The sequence below is a fragment of the Pyrgilauda ruficollis genome, unplaced genomic scaffold (assembly GCF_017590135.1).
Source record: "Pyrgilauda ruficollis isolate IOZ18807 unplaced genomic scaffold, ASM1759013v1 scaffold42, whole genome shotgun sequence".
Classification (NCBI taxonomy): Eukaryota; Metazoa; Chordata; class Aves; order Passeriformes; family Passeridae; genus Pyrgilauda; species Pyrgilauda ruficollis.
This window is the reverse complement of record NW_024525712.1, coordinates 5,672,693-5,688,558: the sequence shown is the minus strand read 5'-3', so window position 1 is coordinate 5,688,558 and position 15,866 is coordinate 5,672,693. Positions and strand designations below refer to the sequence as shown.

Sequence of the window (15,866 nt, the reverse complement as noted above, 5' to 3'; positions counted from 1 at the left end):
CTCAAAGTCCACAATGCAGACTTTTCTGTCCAATTATAAAATACCACCCAAACCCATGCAGAAGGAGGAAGATGGTAAAGAAGAAGGACAAGCCTCTGCTCTAAAACCTCCATCTTTCTCCATAAATATTACTATATTCTAAAACCTTAAGCTCTAAGTTTTCCACCCTGTGATATTGCACACTTCTAATCAAACTACACACCCATAATCCCAGCGTTATCAATCAATTTTGGAAGCCTTCTCCACTGCCTCAGGTCAAATGCACTGCTCTCCTGGGAGTCAGTCTGTCAGCACAGAAAGTCTAAAATTCTCAGCATCCAGAACCCCAACACCTATTTTATAATTGCAGAGTTCTCTTTTGGGGAGTAACTTTGTGAGCTAATTGTTTACTGCATGAGTGTGTCAAAATTAGTTTAACTTCATTGTTTTCTCTCTATTTTAAAGCATAACTTTTTAAAGAAAAGCCAATGATTAACTCACATATTTAAAGGCAAGTATATTTGGAATATGAGTTTGAACTGATAATGAGATCACCTGATCTATGTAAAGCTAGATTTTATCAGCTTTTTGTTTATTTTTTGTTTATTTTCAGAACTCCACTGTAATGCCTGTTTTTAAACCATGAGGAAATTGCAGAAATCATGCTAAAGTAAAAAGTACTTCTGCAACACCTGGGACTTTTGTAACTCTGTATACCTATTTTAGTCTCTCATTGGAGACTTAGAATTGTAATTTCAGATTACTATTTTTCGTAACCCTGTTTGGTTTTATTATCTTTCTGATCAGCTCAGTGTTACCTGTGAGTTTACAAATGTCTTAATTTTGCAATGTTCCTGAAAGGATTAGCATAGCTAAATGTCTACAGAACCAAGTATTCAACACATACTGCAGTGGGTTAGTTAAGGAGGTGGTCTGCCAATAATATAAATAACAACATTCAGCTCCTCTTGGGAATAAATTCATATAGTAGACAAACACAAATTAAAGTAGAGGCTTACTGAATGCTAATTGAAACTCTCATGTATTTTGACACTCTTTCTGAAACTGTCTGAACTAAATTTATATGAATGTAAGCACGTCTCATTGAGTCATTTATTCTGAATAGAGCTGTTTGAAATGTTTTGTCAAATTCTTCATAAAAAATAATAACTGTCATGCCAAGAAATTGCAATGTATAGAATACCTGCAGGAACAATTCTAAGGGGAAATAATGAGAAAAACTACTTTATTGTCTAAGAAATATACTTGGGTGTCTCATTTATCTTAGGTACTTATTACCTAGTTATTACATGTGTGATGATGGATAACCTGCAATAAACTGGAACATTCTTTAAATCAAATGAAGGATATTGCAATTTTCATGAACTTTCATGATTATTTCCAGCTTTTCCTCTTGACTAGGTGTATATGGTTATTTGTGGTGTTTTAAAAGTAAAGCAGTCTATAACAGTAACATTTTAAACTTAGATATACAATGATAGATCTGATAAAACTATAAATAATGTCAGCTGTCTGTTTAGATTCTAGTATTCCTTTGTAATATTGTAATATTATTTATTTTGCCTCCTTAATATTCCTCTCAATATGTCATTTGTGTTCTGAGCACCTTGCACACAGTGGTATTCAGACTGTTTCACTCTCTAAGTGTGGTAGCCTTTCTCTGACATACACAGGTAAAGAAATCCTTGGCTTATATTGGTGCCAGCAGTTGTCACTATCACTGTCTGCCTCTGCTGAAAAAGTCATATGAGGTTACACAGCATCAAAAGATGAAAGAGATGCGTGGAACAATGGGAAGAAGTCTGAAGTACTCAGAGAGAATTTAATGGCACAGCAGTGTCACCTTCATCCATCATTAATAGTGCAAAGATCCCCAACAGTTAAAATTAATCTTCAGGAATCAAAACAAATGATATGAGCAAATGAAAGTCCATTCATATCTCAACAGCTTTCAGGTCATAGCCCATGTCACCAAAGCCAGTTGCATAAACGGCAAATGAATCAGTGCTTTTGCTTCCTTGTCTAGCCACTTACAGAAATAAAGGGTTCTCCTGCTGCTAACTGAGATGGAAAAGATCCTTTCCCTTTGAGATATTCAAGACCAAATAATGGACTAGCCTCCATTCTACTCTAAACCTTGTTTTGCAAGAAGCATGAATATCCCTTTGGAGGATCAAGAGTAATGGGGAAAAAAATGTATTATTTAATTATTTTCTTTTCAAAAAAGCCATCAAAGTACAAAATATTTCCCTGGACATAAGATTAAGCAAAGACCTGCAGTGCTTACTCTATTGTGAGCCTGTTTAAATGTACATTTCTTTATGAATTACAATTAGCTTTGTAAGACCTCTGTTTCAGTTGTTTAAAAACGTAGGTTATTTCTTATTTGTACAATAATTAAATTGAAAAATTCATATAAAATATAGAATGGACTTACAAGAAGATAAACAGAAATGGAAACCTAAAAATAGAAAGGTATGTCTTTAAAAATTGCTACCTTTTTATAAAGTGATGGGAGGATAAGTTAGTACCTAAAATTTTTTTAAATTCCTTTTCTGAACCAGCTGACATTAGGTTTAAATTTGAAAAAGTTTAGGTAGTACTATGTGCTTTTATCATGTAATTTTAAAATTACCTGTATGTAATGTTTTGAGCTTTAATTTTTGAGACATTTCTCATAGTAAAACAAAGTGCATAATCTGTTATGTGTTGTATTCAAGTCATGTTTGCCATTTGATTGTTAAGATATAAAAAATGAAATGGAGAATCGTAGAATGTGAGTCCCTCTATATCCTGAAAAGATATAGTTCTTCAGTCCCATTTCAGTAGGTGATTTATAATATCTAAATTTATTCATCTAAAAAAACCCTAATCTAAACCTAAAAGAAATTGGAAGAAGGTTAGATTATTAAGAATTAATTCAGATTGTTAAGACTAGAAATAAACTGACACCAAGTTAACATTACTCCTCCAAAGGAGTCTGAAGTAACATTTCATAACTAACAGAAGTCCCCTTAGAGGCCTGTAAGTGTTGCAGTGGTTTGGATTCTCACCAAGTTATTACAATTCTGTTTAACAGCTTAGAATTTGAAGAGACTTGAATATTAAACTTTAAAATAAATTTTAAAAGAACCAAAACATGTTGATATCTCCATGCAAATAATGAAAAGAAATACTAAATTTTTAAAAGGTGAATTATGTGCTACTGTGAACACAGAGAAAAAAAATCTGTGAGTGAATTTCATATTTTTTTCTAGTTAAGTTTCATCCGCATAACCAGATGTTTTACAAACAAGTTTTTGTTTATGGTAATAGTTTTAATTTATTTTTTCTGCTTTCTTCCTTTTGGGTGGTGTGTGGAAATAGGCCAAAGCTGTATAAGCCCTAGAATTTTACATTATCCAAGTGGTACCAAAATACTTATTTCCATATATTGAATTTTTCCTCCTAGTGAGGGTTTTTGGGGTTTTTTTTGGGGTTTTTTTTTGGTTTTGGTTTTGTTTTTTTTTTTTTTTTCCTTGAAATATGTAGGCTGGGTACTGTTTTCAAAAGAAAACAGATTATCGCATCATATCATTATGTAGAATTTTGGTAAAAACTTCAAACATCACTCTTCCTCTTCAGATTTTAACAGCCTGTCATGTCAACAGATTAGGTATTGAAATCAAAAGAAAACAAAATATAGGTGTTTTCATATTATTGAGCGCACAGCTGATATTTTTCTTGATTCTAAATATTGCAGTCACATAGTCCTTTTCCAGTTTTAGACTTAATATTGGGTTATTTCCTCCCTAGTGCATGTAAACTCAAAACTGAATTTAGGACTACATCTTGATCTATTGATTGTAAGTTTTTTTTCAGATTGAGACATGAAGGTGGATGACTCTGTGTTTGAGACTGAGTTCTCTGTGTTAGCATCTTAAGAAATAAAAATGCTTATGTAACTAATGACAGAGATTACAAAGACATTTCCGTCATACTAGGAAAAGAAAAAATGAAATTATTTGGCACCTTTTAATTCCTGTTTCTGTAAAAATTTAATACTATTCGACAGTCTTTTCTAAATACTGGATATTAAATATAGTGATGTGCCTGTATTTAAAGGATCCAGTAGAATAATGATGGGTGAAACCTTTTCAGGTTTTTTTCATCTGAAAATTATTTTCAAATAAAAAATATGCTGATAATTTTTTTTTTTTTGTATTATAGGTAAGCACACTAGACTGGGTACGAGCTGAAAAAATCTATAACCTCTGTGAGGTTCTATTTAAAATTCACAAGGTAGGTTTCCCAACGGTTCCAGTGATTTTATTTAGTAAAGAAAATTTCCCTTTTCCTGTTGATGATAAGCTCAAATTAATCTTAACTAGGAATAACTAGTATTCAAATAGTACATCTGTTGTTATAAAAAGCTTTTTGCAATTGCTAGTGCATTAGCTATGCAAATATAAGAAAATATGGAAAATAGGTTAAGCTCCAAGTGAGCAAGTTACTAACATTGTGTTACAATGCTTTCTTATTGAAGAAAGTTTTTAGTATTAGAGCTGTATGAAGTATCAGTGAGACATACTGCTAAGCATGATATTAGTTTTTTCTTAGTGGGTCAGATTTTCAAGCTAACGTGATGAAAAATGTTCTTGCTGTAATTCTTGATCCATGCAGATATTTTTATTTTAGTAATTAAAAATATAAAATTATGTCCTTGTTGTATCATATTTATTGATTGTTTTATCAAGTATTGTAGTGTGTTTTTCCTTATAAAAGGCTCTGTTTGTTATAATGTGTTGGGTTTGTGTCCCATAGAATTGATTTTCTTCCCCCAGCTAGGCAAAGTCATGTTTTCTGTCTAGCTTGTCCCAGTCAAAGATCTGGGGCAAAATATTAGCACTTTGTGTAAATTACTGACTTATAGAATAAATTGTCTAATAAATTTTATCAAATAGATTAACTTTATTCTCCAACAAAAACAAAACCTTTGCAGGTGAGATAAGGCTACTATGAGAGGCTATTTGTTAAGGAGAGTTGTAGCCACAGCTCTCTCCATCAAGAGCAGCAGGCATGACTTTCCCAGGCATTTTCCTGGGGAAGGCTGTGAGAAAAGATTGAGAAACAATTCTTATCTACACTTGCTGCATCTGTTGTTGTGCACCTGTGGAAAGTGTTATGGAGATTTGTTTACCAAAGGGTGATTTCTTAATTGGACACTGGTGATGGTGTTTTGATTGATTGACCAATTAGATCAATGCTGTATTGGGCTGCCTGTAAGGGTGATGAGTTTCTTAATAAATATAGTATAGTACAGTTTAATTGAATAAAGGGATTGATCAGCCTTCTGCAATCATGGAGTCAATGCTAATTATTACCTGGCTGGGGGCCTTCAGCAACAGAGATTAAAGAATATTTTCAGAAAAAAACCCCATCTTTTCAGATAAAATACTATTTCAGTGAAAAATTAAAGCTTATCTTTAGTTCTCACCAGCTGCTGCCCTTCTCTGCTGTTTCCCCTTTGACTACACTGATGTCATGGAAAAGGCAGGTTGTTACCTGTAACAGATCCTGCACTGAAGCAAAAGTGCTTAAGGTTTTTGATTTGGTATTGGCGGGGGTGGTTTGGTTTGGGGTGTTTAGGTTTTTTTCTGTTGTAGGGGTTTTTTATTTGTTAGGGTTTTCTCTGATCCATGTTATTCAGGACATGTGAAGGAAGTGTTTTGGCACTGCCATGCCAGGAAAACAGTAGCCCTGGAGTTCAGGACTAGAGCTCATCTCCAGAGGCACAGGAGGAGAACCATATTCTTGTAGTCATGACATTATTTTTGTGTGACCATGTCTCCAGCTGGGAACATATGGGCAAATTCAGGTCCTGCCCATCACTAGCATACCGAAAAAAAGTAGATGTTCTGTCACAGATCATTTATTTAGTCTCCTTCATGATTTTTTTATAATTTTACTTTTGGCTCATAAATAAGTCTTGGGTTTTGGTTTTGTTTTTTCTCCTATAAGTATTACTGCAAAAACTTGGTTCTTCCTGGAATATTATGGTAATTTCAAGGATGTTCTGTCCTTCTGCAACTTCTGCAGTACATTTTCATTAAAAAAAAAGAAGTTGGGAAATAAACTACCCAAGATTCAACTCTTTAGTGTTCTTGACATTTTAATAAGTGAATGCTTAATTGCCAGTCTTCATGAATACGTAAGCTAAAATACAAAAGCTCAAATTGAACTCCTTAACCTCTTTTCTGTTGATTCTTTGGTATAAATGACAATGAAGCGAACAGAACAAATCCAAAAAATTGTAAGAGATTAATTTTTCTGCATTAGATATTATAGAGTTATGTTGTAAAGGCTGCCATTTTGGGAGGGGGTTCTTAAGGATTTTCAGAAGCTGTTTAGCATTAGTGCAAAACCCTGGGAGAATGTTATTGTATCTTCTCATGAAAGATGGATTTTAAGGAGAAGTGCTCTGGTTACACACCTAATTGTAAGCTTCTCATCTATGTTTATTATGATGCAAGAGTTAAACATGGAAAATAGCAATCCAATGTGGAACTTAAATTTTAAAACAGAATTTTTAATATATTTTAGATTTGGGTGTATGTATACATACGTATAAATACACAAATATGTGAATTAAAACTCATATATATAATATATCCTTGCATATTTCTGTTCATTTGGTGGTAAGAGCCAGATGATTTGAAATGTAATGTCTCGCATCACATTTGTTTATTCTTACAGCTTGCCTCATAATTCAAACTCTTACTGTAGTCCTGTACATTTTTAAGTAATTTGTCATAAAAACATTTATTTTCTTTTATTGTCTGGTACTTTCACATGCAAAATTAAAAAAAAAATTGTTAATATAGTAGTCTGCAAGCCAGGATATGCAGCACTGAGTCTTGAAACAGATTTAATACCTGTCACTCCATAGCTGTTGAACACCAGAATATATGCAGGAATTTTGTTCAACTTCCTTTTCAACAGTGCAAAGGAGTGTTGTAAAATAACTGAGCTTCATCAAGTCTGTTCTCTCCTCAGGTAATTGCAGGGCCAATTTTGACAACACAGTGCTTTGAACCATGGTGGCAATATGTGCTGCTCCCGAGATGCCCCATGAATCATTGCTAATTATTTTGGGGTTTCAGTCTTTTCTGCCCCATGATATCACAGAGAAATGGGGATAGGGAAGGGTTCTACCTGATAAACAGAAAAATAAAAATATGTGTGATTTGTAAATTCAAGCTGTGAAAGTACTTAGATGTGTAAGTTGCAGCTTTTTAATTTAGTTTTCTTTTCCTCTGTGTTAATCAATGAAGTCTTGAAATATTAGGGAAGTTTCTTATATTAATTTGTTTAAACTTACAAACATTCTATTGCAGGTATATATTTTATTATGCAAGTTTAATGTACAGTTTCTCTTTATCTTGAAGGTGATGGCAGGATCTTGTGTCAGTCTCCTTGTAGTTACAAGCATTGACAGCTATAAAAGGAAATGCTCATGTTGTCATTTCCAGAATTAGTCCTGGGGAGCTTGATAAATTACTACATTCCTTGGGGTTTAGCATATTGAAACCCAAGTAGAATGGAGTAAATATAGTCTCCTGTAGAGCTGGTACACAGCTCCTGGAATGCCTTGAAACGTTCAGGGATTTCCTTCTTTTTCCACTGTTAACAATATATTTTTTTCAAACTCACTTCAAATTATATTGACCTTTATATATTATATATATATATATATATATATGTATTGCTTAGGTAATTTTGACAGTGTTTTGGAACTGCAGTAGTAGCTTGGATTAAAAGATAGGGGACAAAGCAAATAAGAATGAAAGAGAAAAGCTGTCTTTGACATAATTATTTAACTCCTAGAACATTTCTTCAACACAGTTGTTGACATAATGGCATAGTATATCCAAGTACCCATCACTTACTGAGGACAGTGTTGGTTCAATTGTTTGGTTTTGCCAGATGAGGAATCACATACTGAAATATATCTTTCAGCTCTGGCTTGCTGATGATTGCTGGCTACAAGCAAACTTGTATTTAGGTATTCACCAGGACTTTGATCTTGAAGACCAGAGGCCGTATTGTTTCAGTGTTATGGTTGGACATGGCAAGAGCCACTATTTCAACGTAGAGCTGGGCAGTGAATTGGCAGTGTGGGAGAAATCATTCCAAAGAGCAATTTTCTTGGAAGTTCAAAGAACAGGGGTAAGTACAACTTAAATAATTTAATCTGTAAAATAAGTATAACAAGATTTTGAATTACTTGTATGTTTAATAATACTCATGTCCTCCATGACTAAGCATCTTTAATAGGCTGAAGACTTCTGAAAACTTCATCATCACATCAATATTCTTCTGCCAATGACTGTGTAATACCAGTCAATGAGCATGTTATGACAGATTGAAAATTGAAAGTTATCATTTGTAAGTTCACCTTGATTATTAAAAACTGGAAATTAGGACACTTTACCACTGAAAAACTCTCAGGACTGTATTTAGTCCAACTTGAACATTTTGTTCCAGAAAACTAATTTTCTTCTCACATAAGATAAATATGATACGTGTTACATAATGCTTCTATATTCAAATAAGAGATATTTTACTCTTATATTGTTAATTGTGAATTGGGATTGTCCTTGTTGACATTGGAAGAGTTTGAAGACAGTATAAAAGCGAAAAGAAGTTTGTAATAGTCTTGATTTCTCAAAATTAAACAGCAGATTATCATTTTCTGCTGGCTAGTAAATCTAGATCCATACTCTCAAGTGATCTGGACGAACGTTATGGGAGTGTATGCATTGAGACTATAGGCCTTTTCCAATTAAAAATATATTTACTCAGTTTAACACAAAGACAGATTTGATTTGGTGTGCTCAGGTTTGCAGTGCCCTGTGTACCTTCTAAAGACACTGGAAACACTGAGAACACTGGATCACAGCATTGTATTAGCATCACTTGCAAGGAGCAGGAGTCCTATCTCAGGTGGTTAATCAGCTCATCTAAATTTCCAAATCTCTGGGATTCTAAACAGGTTTCTGTGTTCTAACAAGGTACTTAATTAGAACCCTTCTATTTGTCTCTTTAGACTGATGAAGGAACAAAAAGATTTTGTAACAGTCCCTAATCCTGAACTTCTGAGAAGGAATGCAGTTCTTCAGGAAAAAATTGATCCTCGTATATATTATCCATATGAAAAACAGATAACATATAATTAAAATTAAGTATGACAAGCATGCAGAGTAGCTGGCTCCTTATCTGATTAAATTTCTGATTATTTATTGTTAAATCTCAAAACTTGCTTTTCCTTTACATCCTTAAAATTAAGGAACGATTCTTACTTGTGGAATGATCTTTTGTCATTTGAATCAGTCATCTAGACTCATTTCACACAAAAGACATTAAATTTTCTGCAGCTGTGGTTTAACCTATCTGAAACCACCAGGAAAGTAATTCAAATAAAATCCTGATTACAGTGCTCAAGTCTCCATATGTGTTTTCCTATGTCTTAATTTTCTCTCACATAGTTAAATACATCCAAATTTACTGTAAACTACTATGTCAGTGGAGTTCAGAGTACTGTGATCAGTCTCCAGCAGTGAAAAGTCTTTTGGCTGCACTATTTTCTTTCTTTCTTCAAAGCATAAATTCTGTTGTGAGTGCCTTTCTTTTCAGAATGATGTCAAGAGCAGCATGAATGAGGTGCAATTTAACATTACGTAGAATATTTCAAGTCATAGAAAAGGTACTGGCATTCTAGTATCCAGAAAATTCAAGCTTGTCAGTGGTATGTCAGTCTGTAAAATTTCTTTCTTTGGAGAATTTTGGAAATTATTTTTTATTCATAAGTGATTGGGTAAGATTCATGGCAGCTGTTGGATTGCATTGTGCCATTTCAGCCATTCTTATTTAAATGGAGCTTGGTCCGTTTGATGTCCTGTGTAGCTAGGATCTTGCCCATGAGAGTTTTTTAACCTTTTCCTGTACATACCCTTTGTATTTGGTGTTTCTGTAATAAGAGCTGTATTTCTGAGAAGATTCTGTCCTTACACAATTTATGAAGAAAAATGTTAAGATGCTGTGGTCCTTTTGAATTTTATCTGCCTGTGTTGGGTGATTTTTTTTATTTTTTTTTTTGCCTTTCTTTTGGAAATGCTGCAGTAGATGACAGCAGCAGTAGATGACAGAAAGAATGCAATAAAGCAGGAAGAAACACCCCCCACAATATTGCTCCCCTTTCAGCTGTCTTAAACTCCTATTCTATCTGCAATTGTTTAATTTTACCAAGAAAATTCTGCAATTCAGTGATCCTGGTAAAATTAATCTATTTGCAGACAATGGCAACGAACAAACAGATGTTGAATCCATGTACTGGAAATACATGGGGTTTTTTCCTAGAAAAACTTTTGTAGTTGCTGATAGCCTAACTTGGATAGATGGGGACAATAAAAATGCAGGAGAAGTGAGGCAGAAAGGCAGTTGAAAGAGAGAAAAAGTGTTGTTAAAAAGTATTCCCATGAGGCTGCTAATAAAAGTCAGCATTGCAATGGTGGAAGATAGGCAATGAAATCCTCTCAGTCATACCTTGAAGTTAAATCAACTCCTGCAAATCCCAGAAAGAATGGTTTTTTCATCTAGAACATCCTAAACAGTGCAAAATGAATAAAGGATGCTTAGATTAGGTAATTTTTCTTCCATTTTTTTTTCAAGATTTTTATGGTTTAGAAAATCTTCAAAAATAAGAGACTAGCACATTTTCCAGAGCTCTTACTAGTTCTTTGACCCCTCAGTTGGGCTTATCAGTAGCATAGGATATTATTCCACATTTTTTCCAATGTTGTCTTGTTTTAATTTCTTAATCGGTATTCTTCCTTTGCCTTAGAGTATTTTTTCCAAAGGAAATTATTTTGACCCATCTGAGTCTTGGATATGATTAATAAATTAATGCAGAAACATCTCAAAGGGATGATTTAGATCAGTTCTGTTCAGTAGGAGGATGGAGGAGCATGTTGGAATGTGGACAGAGGGAAAAGTGACAGTAATATATTTTACTGTCAGCTGTAGAAAAATTGAACCACAGTTTTGTCATCTTGAAACCTTGTACATGTAAGCTTTGTTTGATGTCTGGAAGAGAACACAGGAGAGGAATCTGCTTTACAAATGAAAGAATTATCAGGAGACTGAAAAAAACCATGCAGTGGGAAAATCATCTACCACAGTGTCTCTAAAGTACCTGCAGTTGGTATATAGTGATAAGACATGGTTGCATACTCTCCTCACTAGCAGTTCTAACACAAAAGAAAGTTTTCCCTTCATACTTCCAGCTGTGATGAAGATGCTGCAAGTTCTTTCCAATCCTCATAAAGCTGAATAACCTACTGTATTGAAACCATTTGTGTTGCTTGAACAAAACATTTGTTTAATATGAGTTACTCGAGAATTAAAATAGGCTGGATCCCATTAAATTATAACAGAATAATCAAAAAGTTTTGCTACCTTATTATTTTCCATGCTTAAAGGTAAGTACTTCTAGATAACTTCTTTCCATTTTGTTCCATGATTCAGTGACTGACATCAATAGAAAAATAAACCCTTCAAATACAATTTTTTTTTTTTTAAAGTCAGGGATATGAATGTATAGAGAAATGTTAGCAGTAAAATTCATGTTCCTGGAATGATACAGGGTCATCATGTGAAGAACATACATTACAAATAAAATCAAAGTAAACCAAGCAAAATAAACAAATGAAGATTAATCAATGTTGCAATGTTGCAAGTTATTTCACTTAACATGATTGGAAATCCAAAATCATTTTATAATGAACATAAATATATGATGCATTTTTCCTGTGTTTTCCCTCTTTTAAAATCAATTAACATAAATCCCATAATCTGTGGATGTTTTATGTTTTTGTATGCATTTTTAATATGTCTTTATTTTCTGAGAAGTTAACACCAAACCATTCTCTATAGTAAGATTCTTGATGCTGCATATATGACATATTTTCATATAATTGTTGTGACTCAGAATTGCTCTCTGACAGATTATGTCTGTTCCTGAATAAAACAAAAATAACTATTGTGAATAACCCTGCATGTAGACCAAGAGCTTTTTTTCTACAGAATTCCCCCATAAGACTTTTAATTTTCTTTCTACAAATATTGTGCTGCTAAAACACCAGGATGAAAATTCCTAAAAACAGTATGTAATAGATAAGTGCAATTGATAATTTTGTATTGTTTTGTAAGCAACAATTAATCACTTTTGCATATTCGTTATTCAGCTAGTCACTCTTTTCCTCCATGAACTTGAGTCTTCCATGCTTAAAAAAGATGACAGACACAAGAGTGACATAGCTTACACAATGCTTAGTTCACCATCTTACTGTTCCACTTTAACATTTCTCCCTATACACTGTGTCTTCTTCAGGCTGATCGGTACGAAGTATGTAAGGAATTCAAAATCATGTTATTGATGGTTAAAACCAACCAATAAACAAAAAATAATCACATCACTATTTTGAAGAAGTGTTAACTCAATAACCTTTCCTCAGCTTCATATGTCTTTGCCTTTTTGCTTGATGGACTATTTTTCATCAATTATCTGGTCCTGGCTATCTTTGGTATGCTCTCTCCTATCCATCTTTTTAATTTCTTTATAATACCTTGTCATAGATTTTGCTAGTTCATCAGTTTGAATTAATTTCTAATGTATTCATAATATTTTCATCTGAGAAAATGAAGTTTTTTTCCATGAAAAATATATTGTTCATTGTACAAATCCTTTCAAAATACTGTTGACAGGTGTTGATTTTCACCTCTTGGTTTTCTAGTAAAGATTTATGGGTTTAAAGTTTTCTATGTAAAACTTGTCCATGTAATGCTTCCTTCTCATCATTCCTTTTCAGCTCAGCAAATAATCTGTGCAACCTCCTCATTACTACACCTGCTTGCTGTTTGTTCTAGACTGTTACTTAATTTTAGATGTATATCTTTGTTAAAAATCTTCTTGAAGGGTTAACTACAATTAATTTAAGGCATACATAAGTGAATAAGTTCTTTCCAATTGACCTCAATAATCTTTCAAGGAAACCAGGCTTTTTTTGTCATAATTTCTCTTTAAAAGCATTCAGTTGACTATAGTGTATAAAATAACAGTTGACTATATTGTATAAAATAATAGTGACTGTATGCATACATACTACTTACTAACCAGTCTCAAGCAATAATTGATTCATAACATGAAATGCAGTATTTATATTTTAAATTACATACTTGCTTCTATGGTATGTAAAACCACATAATGATGACAGATCAAAAAGAACTGCACAAAATTGCACTGACATTTTAAGACTTCACATTTTCACAAAATTAGTGGATAAATAGCTTCCATATCTTGAGCAGCTCAAGAGCCAAAAATAATTTAGTTACGCATTTATTCTTTGTCCACTGGAGATAACGATAAATTCCTCATGATTTCAAAATTAGGAGCCAGATGGAGAAAATCCCTTACATAGAAGCTCAAATGGCTTCTAAATTTTTTTTTTCTGTAAACTTAACTTCAATGCTTATTTTAGCAACATGCCTTCATATTTGCTTAATGCTGAGTGTTCAACAAGTCACCAAGAATATAAATAGTGAAGTGTGCTGGTCAGGGTTATTGATTCCTTGCATTCCCAGTGTATGGGAGACAAGCTGCATGGAAGTGTGGAATCAGCTCCATCTGAAACTAATTTTTTTATCATGAAAGGTACAAGTTCAATTGAAGATTTTAGATTTAGAGAAAACAGAAGAGTTTTTGATGTTCATATCAAGACAGCCTACAAGAAGTTCAGTTCCTGTATCTCCTTCCTGCAACATAATGCAAAATGTGTTTTCTAGTCATTCTCTAGTGACATTTTGAATTGATTTTACTACAATTCCAGTTAGATGTATATCAGAATCGATTTTAGAGAGTGTCCCCACTAGAACTTGGTCAGAGATTAGTTGTTTCCACTTGTCTATCACAGCTTAAGTCTTCCAAATACCTGACTCCTGAGATGCGCAGAACTTTGGCTTTCTCAGTAACTCTGACATCAAAACAAACACACTCATTTTTTCTGAGCATCTTTGGGAATTAAGTGGTGCTGCAGAAATAGTAGTCTAAACCACTCTCGGAGACTGAGCCAAAAGAAATCCACTTAAATAAATAAAATCTAGCCGAAATTAGGTAATCTTGATAGGAATTAATTGTCATTTCTATGATCCATTATTGGACATTTATGATTTTATTAATTTGTCATGGTGACCTGAGAGGTTGAATAAATCATGACTGGTCAATCACAGTGTAAACCTTGTGATCTGCATGTGCTGTATTGAATTGCAAAAATATTAAATGAAGTTGGCCAAGATTTTGGTTTTTGGTTTATTTTTTTTCTGTGATGATTGCAAAGCATATATGAAACAGAGTTATATGTAGGATTCCCTTTAAGAATGGAAATGCTATCATATGCTAATTTCAGAACTAATTCTGAGACAAACATTTAAGCAAAGGAAATATTCTCCTTATATTCAGGTGAGATATTAAATAGCATTTAGATTAGGTGAGATTTATAGTGTCATTAAAAGATGCTCTCCAGTTTGTTATAAGAAGCACTCAGTTTAATTACACAATTAAGTTTTAGATTGTTTTCATTATGCACAGAAAGCTAATTACAATTTAACTGGTCACCTTTAGAAATAGTGTTAGATTCTAATTCATTTCCACACTGATGCAAAAAAACTCACCATTCGCAGACACAAAGAAAGGTTCTGAGAGCCATACAGATGAATAGGTAATACATTTTCAATAATTGTTAATAATTCATTAATTCACATAACAGATGAAGAACAAGCAATGTGTTTATTAGAACTTTTAAAACAGTGAGAGAATGTAAAAATTTTCAAGGCTATTGAACTCAAACTTGTTTCTATATTCTGTATTTTTGACATGATTAATATAAAATGTTGACCATTATCCTGAAAATATAAGATATTCTTAAAATTACATTATTTATATTGAAAGAATAAATCTAAATAATGTTATATTACATATATTACATATATTTATTTCTAAATCCAAATATTTAGATAAAAATTATGTCATGGGATTCTAGTTTTGTTATTATTTTCCAGAGGATCTTATGGACTTGAATAAGGAAGAAACCACAAGAGAGCTGGAGAGGGACTTTTGCAAGAGCATATAGTGATAGAACAAGTGGGAATGGCTATAAATTGGGAGTGCAGTTTCAGATTTCATGTTAGGAATAAATGCTGTATGGGAAGGTGGTGAGGCGCTGGACAGGTTGCCCAGAGTTATGCTGTGGATGCCCCATCCCTGAAGGAGTCCAAGGCAGGTTGGACGGGACTCTGACAAGCCTGATGTATTGCAAAATGTCCATGACTATGGTGGGTGGGCCCATTTTGGACCTTTCCAACCCAAAACATTCTGTGATTCTTTTAAATGTGTCAAGAATTTCCTGTGAAGAATTCACTATCATGGAACTTCAGATTTATAATGTAATATTACCTTAGAATGTTGATGCTGGATATTATGGTTTTAATTTTGGTGTTCCCTGTAATTCTCTACCCACAATTTATAAGAATCAGGCAGAAGAAGAAATTCCCAGTGAAAGCGTCACTAATTCACAACTGAATTTTGCACTCAGGAATGTCTCTTGATGATATTTCTGATTAATTCCCTTTTCAACTGTGAAATTCCAGAATTTACAGATCACCAGAGAAGAAAAATGTTTATTATAAATAAATATAATTATTTATTATAAATAAATAGTATATTATTTGTGTAATAACAAACTGCATCAGAATGAAGTCATTGTCTTTGCTGA

General features: G+C 33.2%; 1 protein-coding gene across 1 annotated transcript in view; it reads left to right on the top strand.

Annotated features, from left to right (window-relative positions):
• Nucleotides 1–15,866, top strand: part of SNTG2 (syntrophin gamma 2) — a 210,135-nt gene that overhangs the window by 175,346 nt on the left and 18,923 nt on the right. The window contains exons 13-14 of the mRNA XM_041477904.1: nt 4,210–4,281; nt 7,966–8,208. Of these exons, the coding sequence (XP_041333838.1) occupies nt 4,210–4,281; nt 7,966–8,208 (315 nt within the window). The remainder of the gene's footprint in view (nt 1–4,209; nt 4,282–7,965; nt 8,209–15,866) is intronic.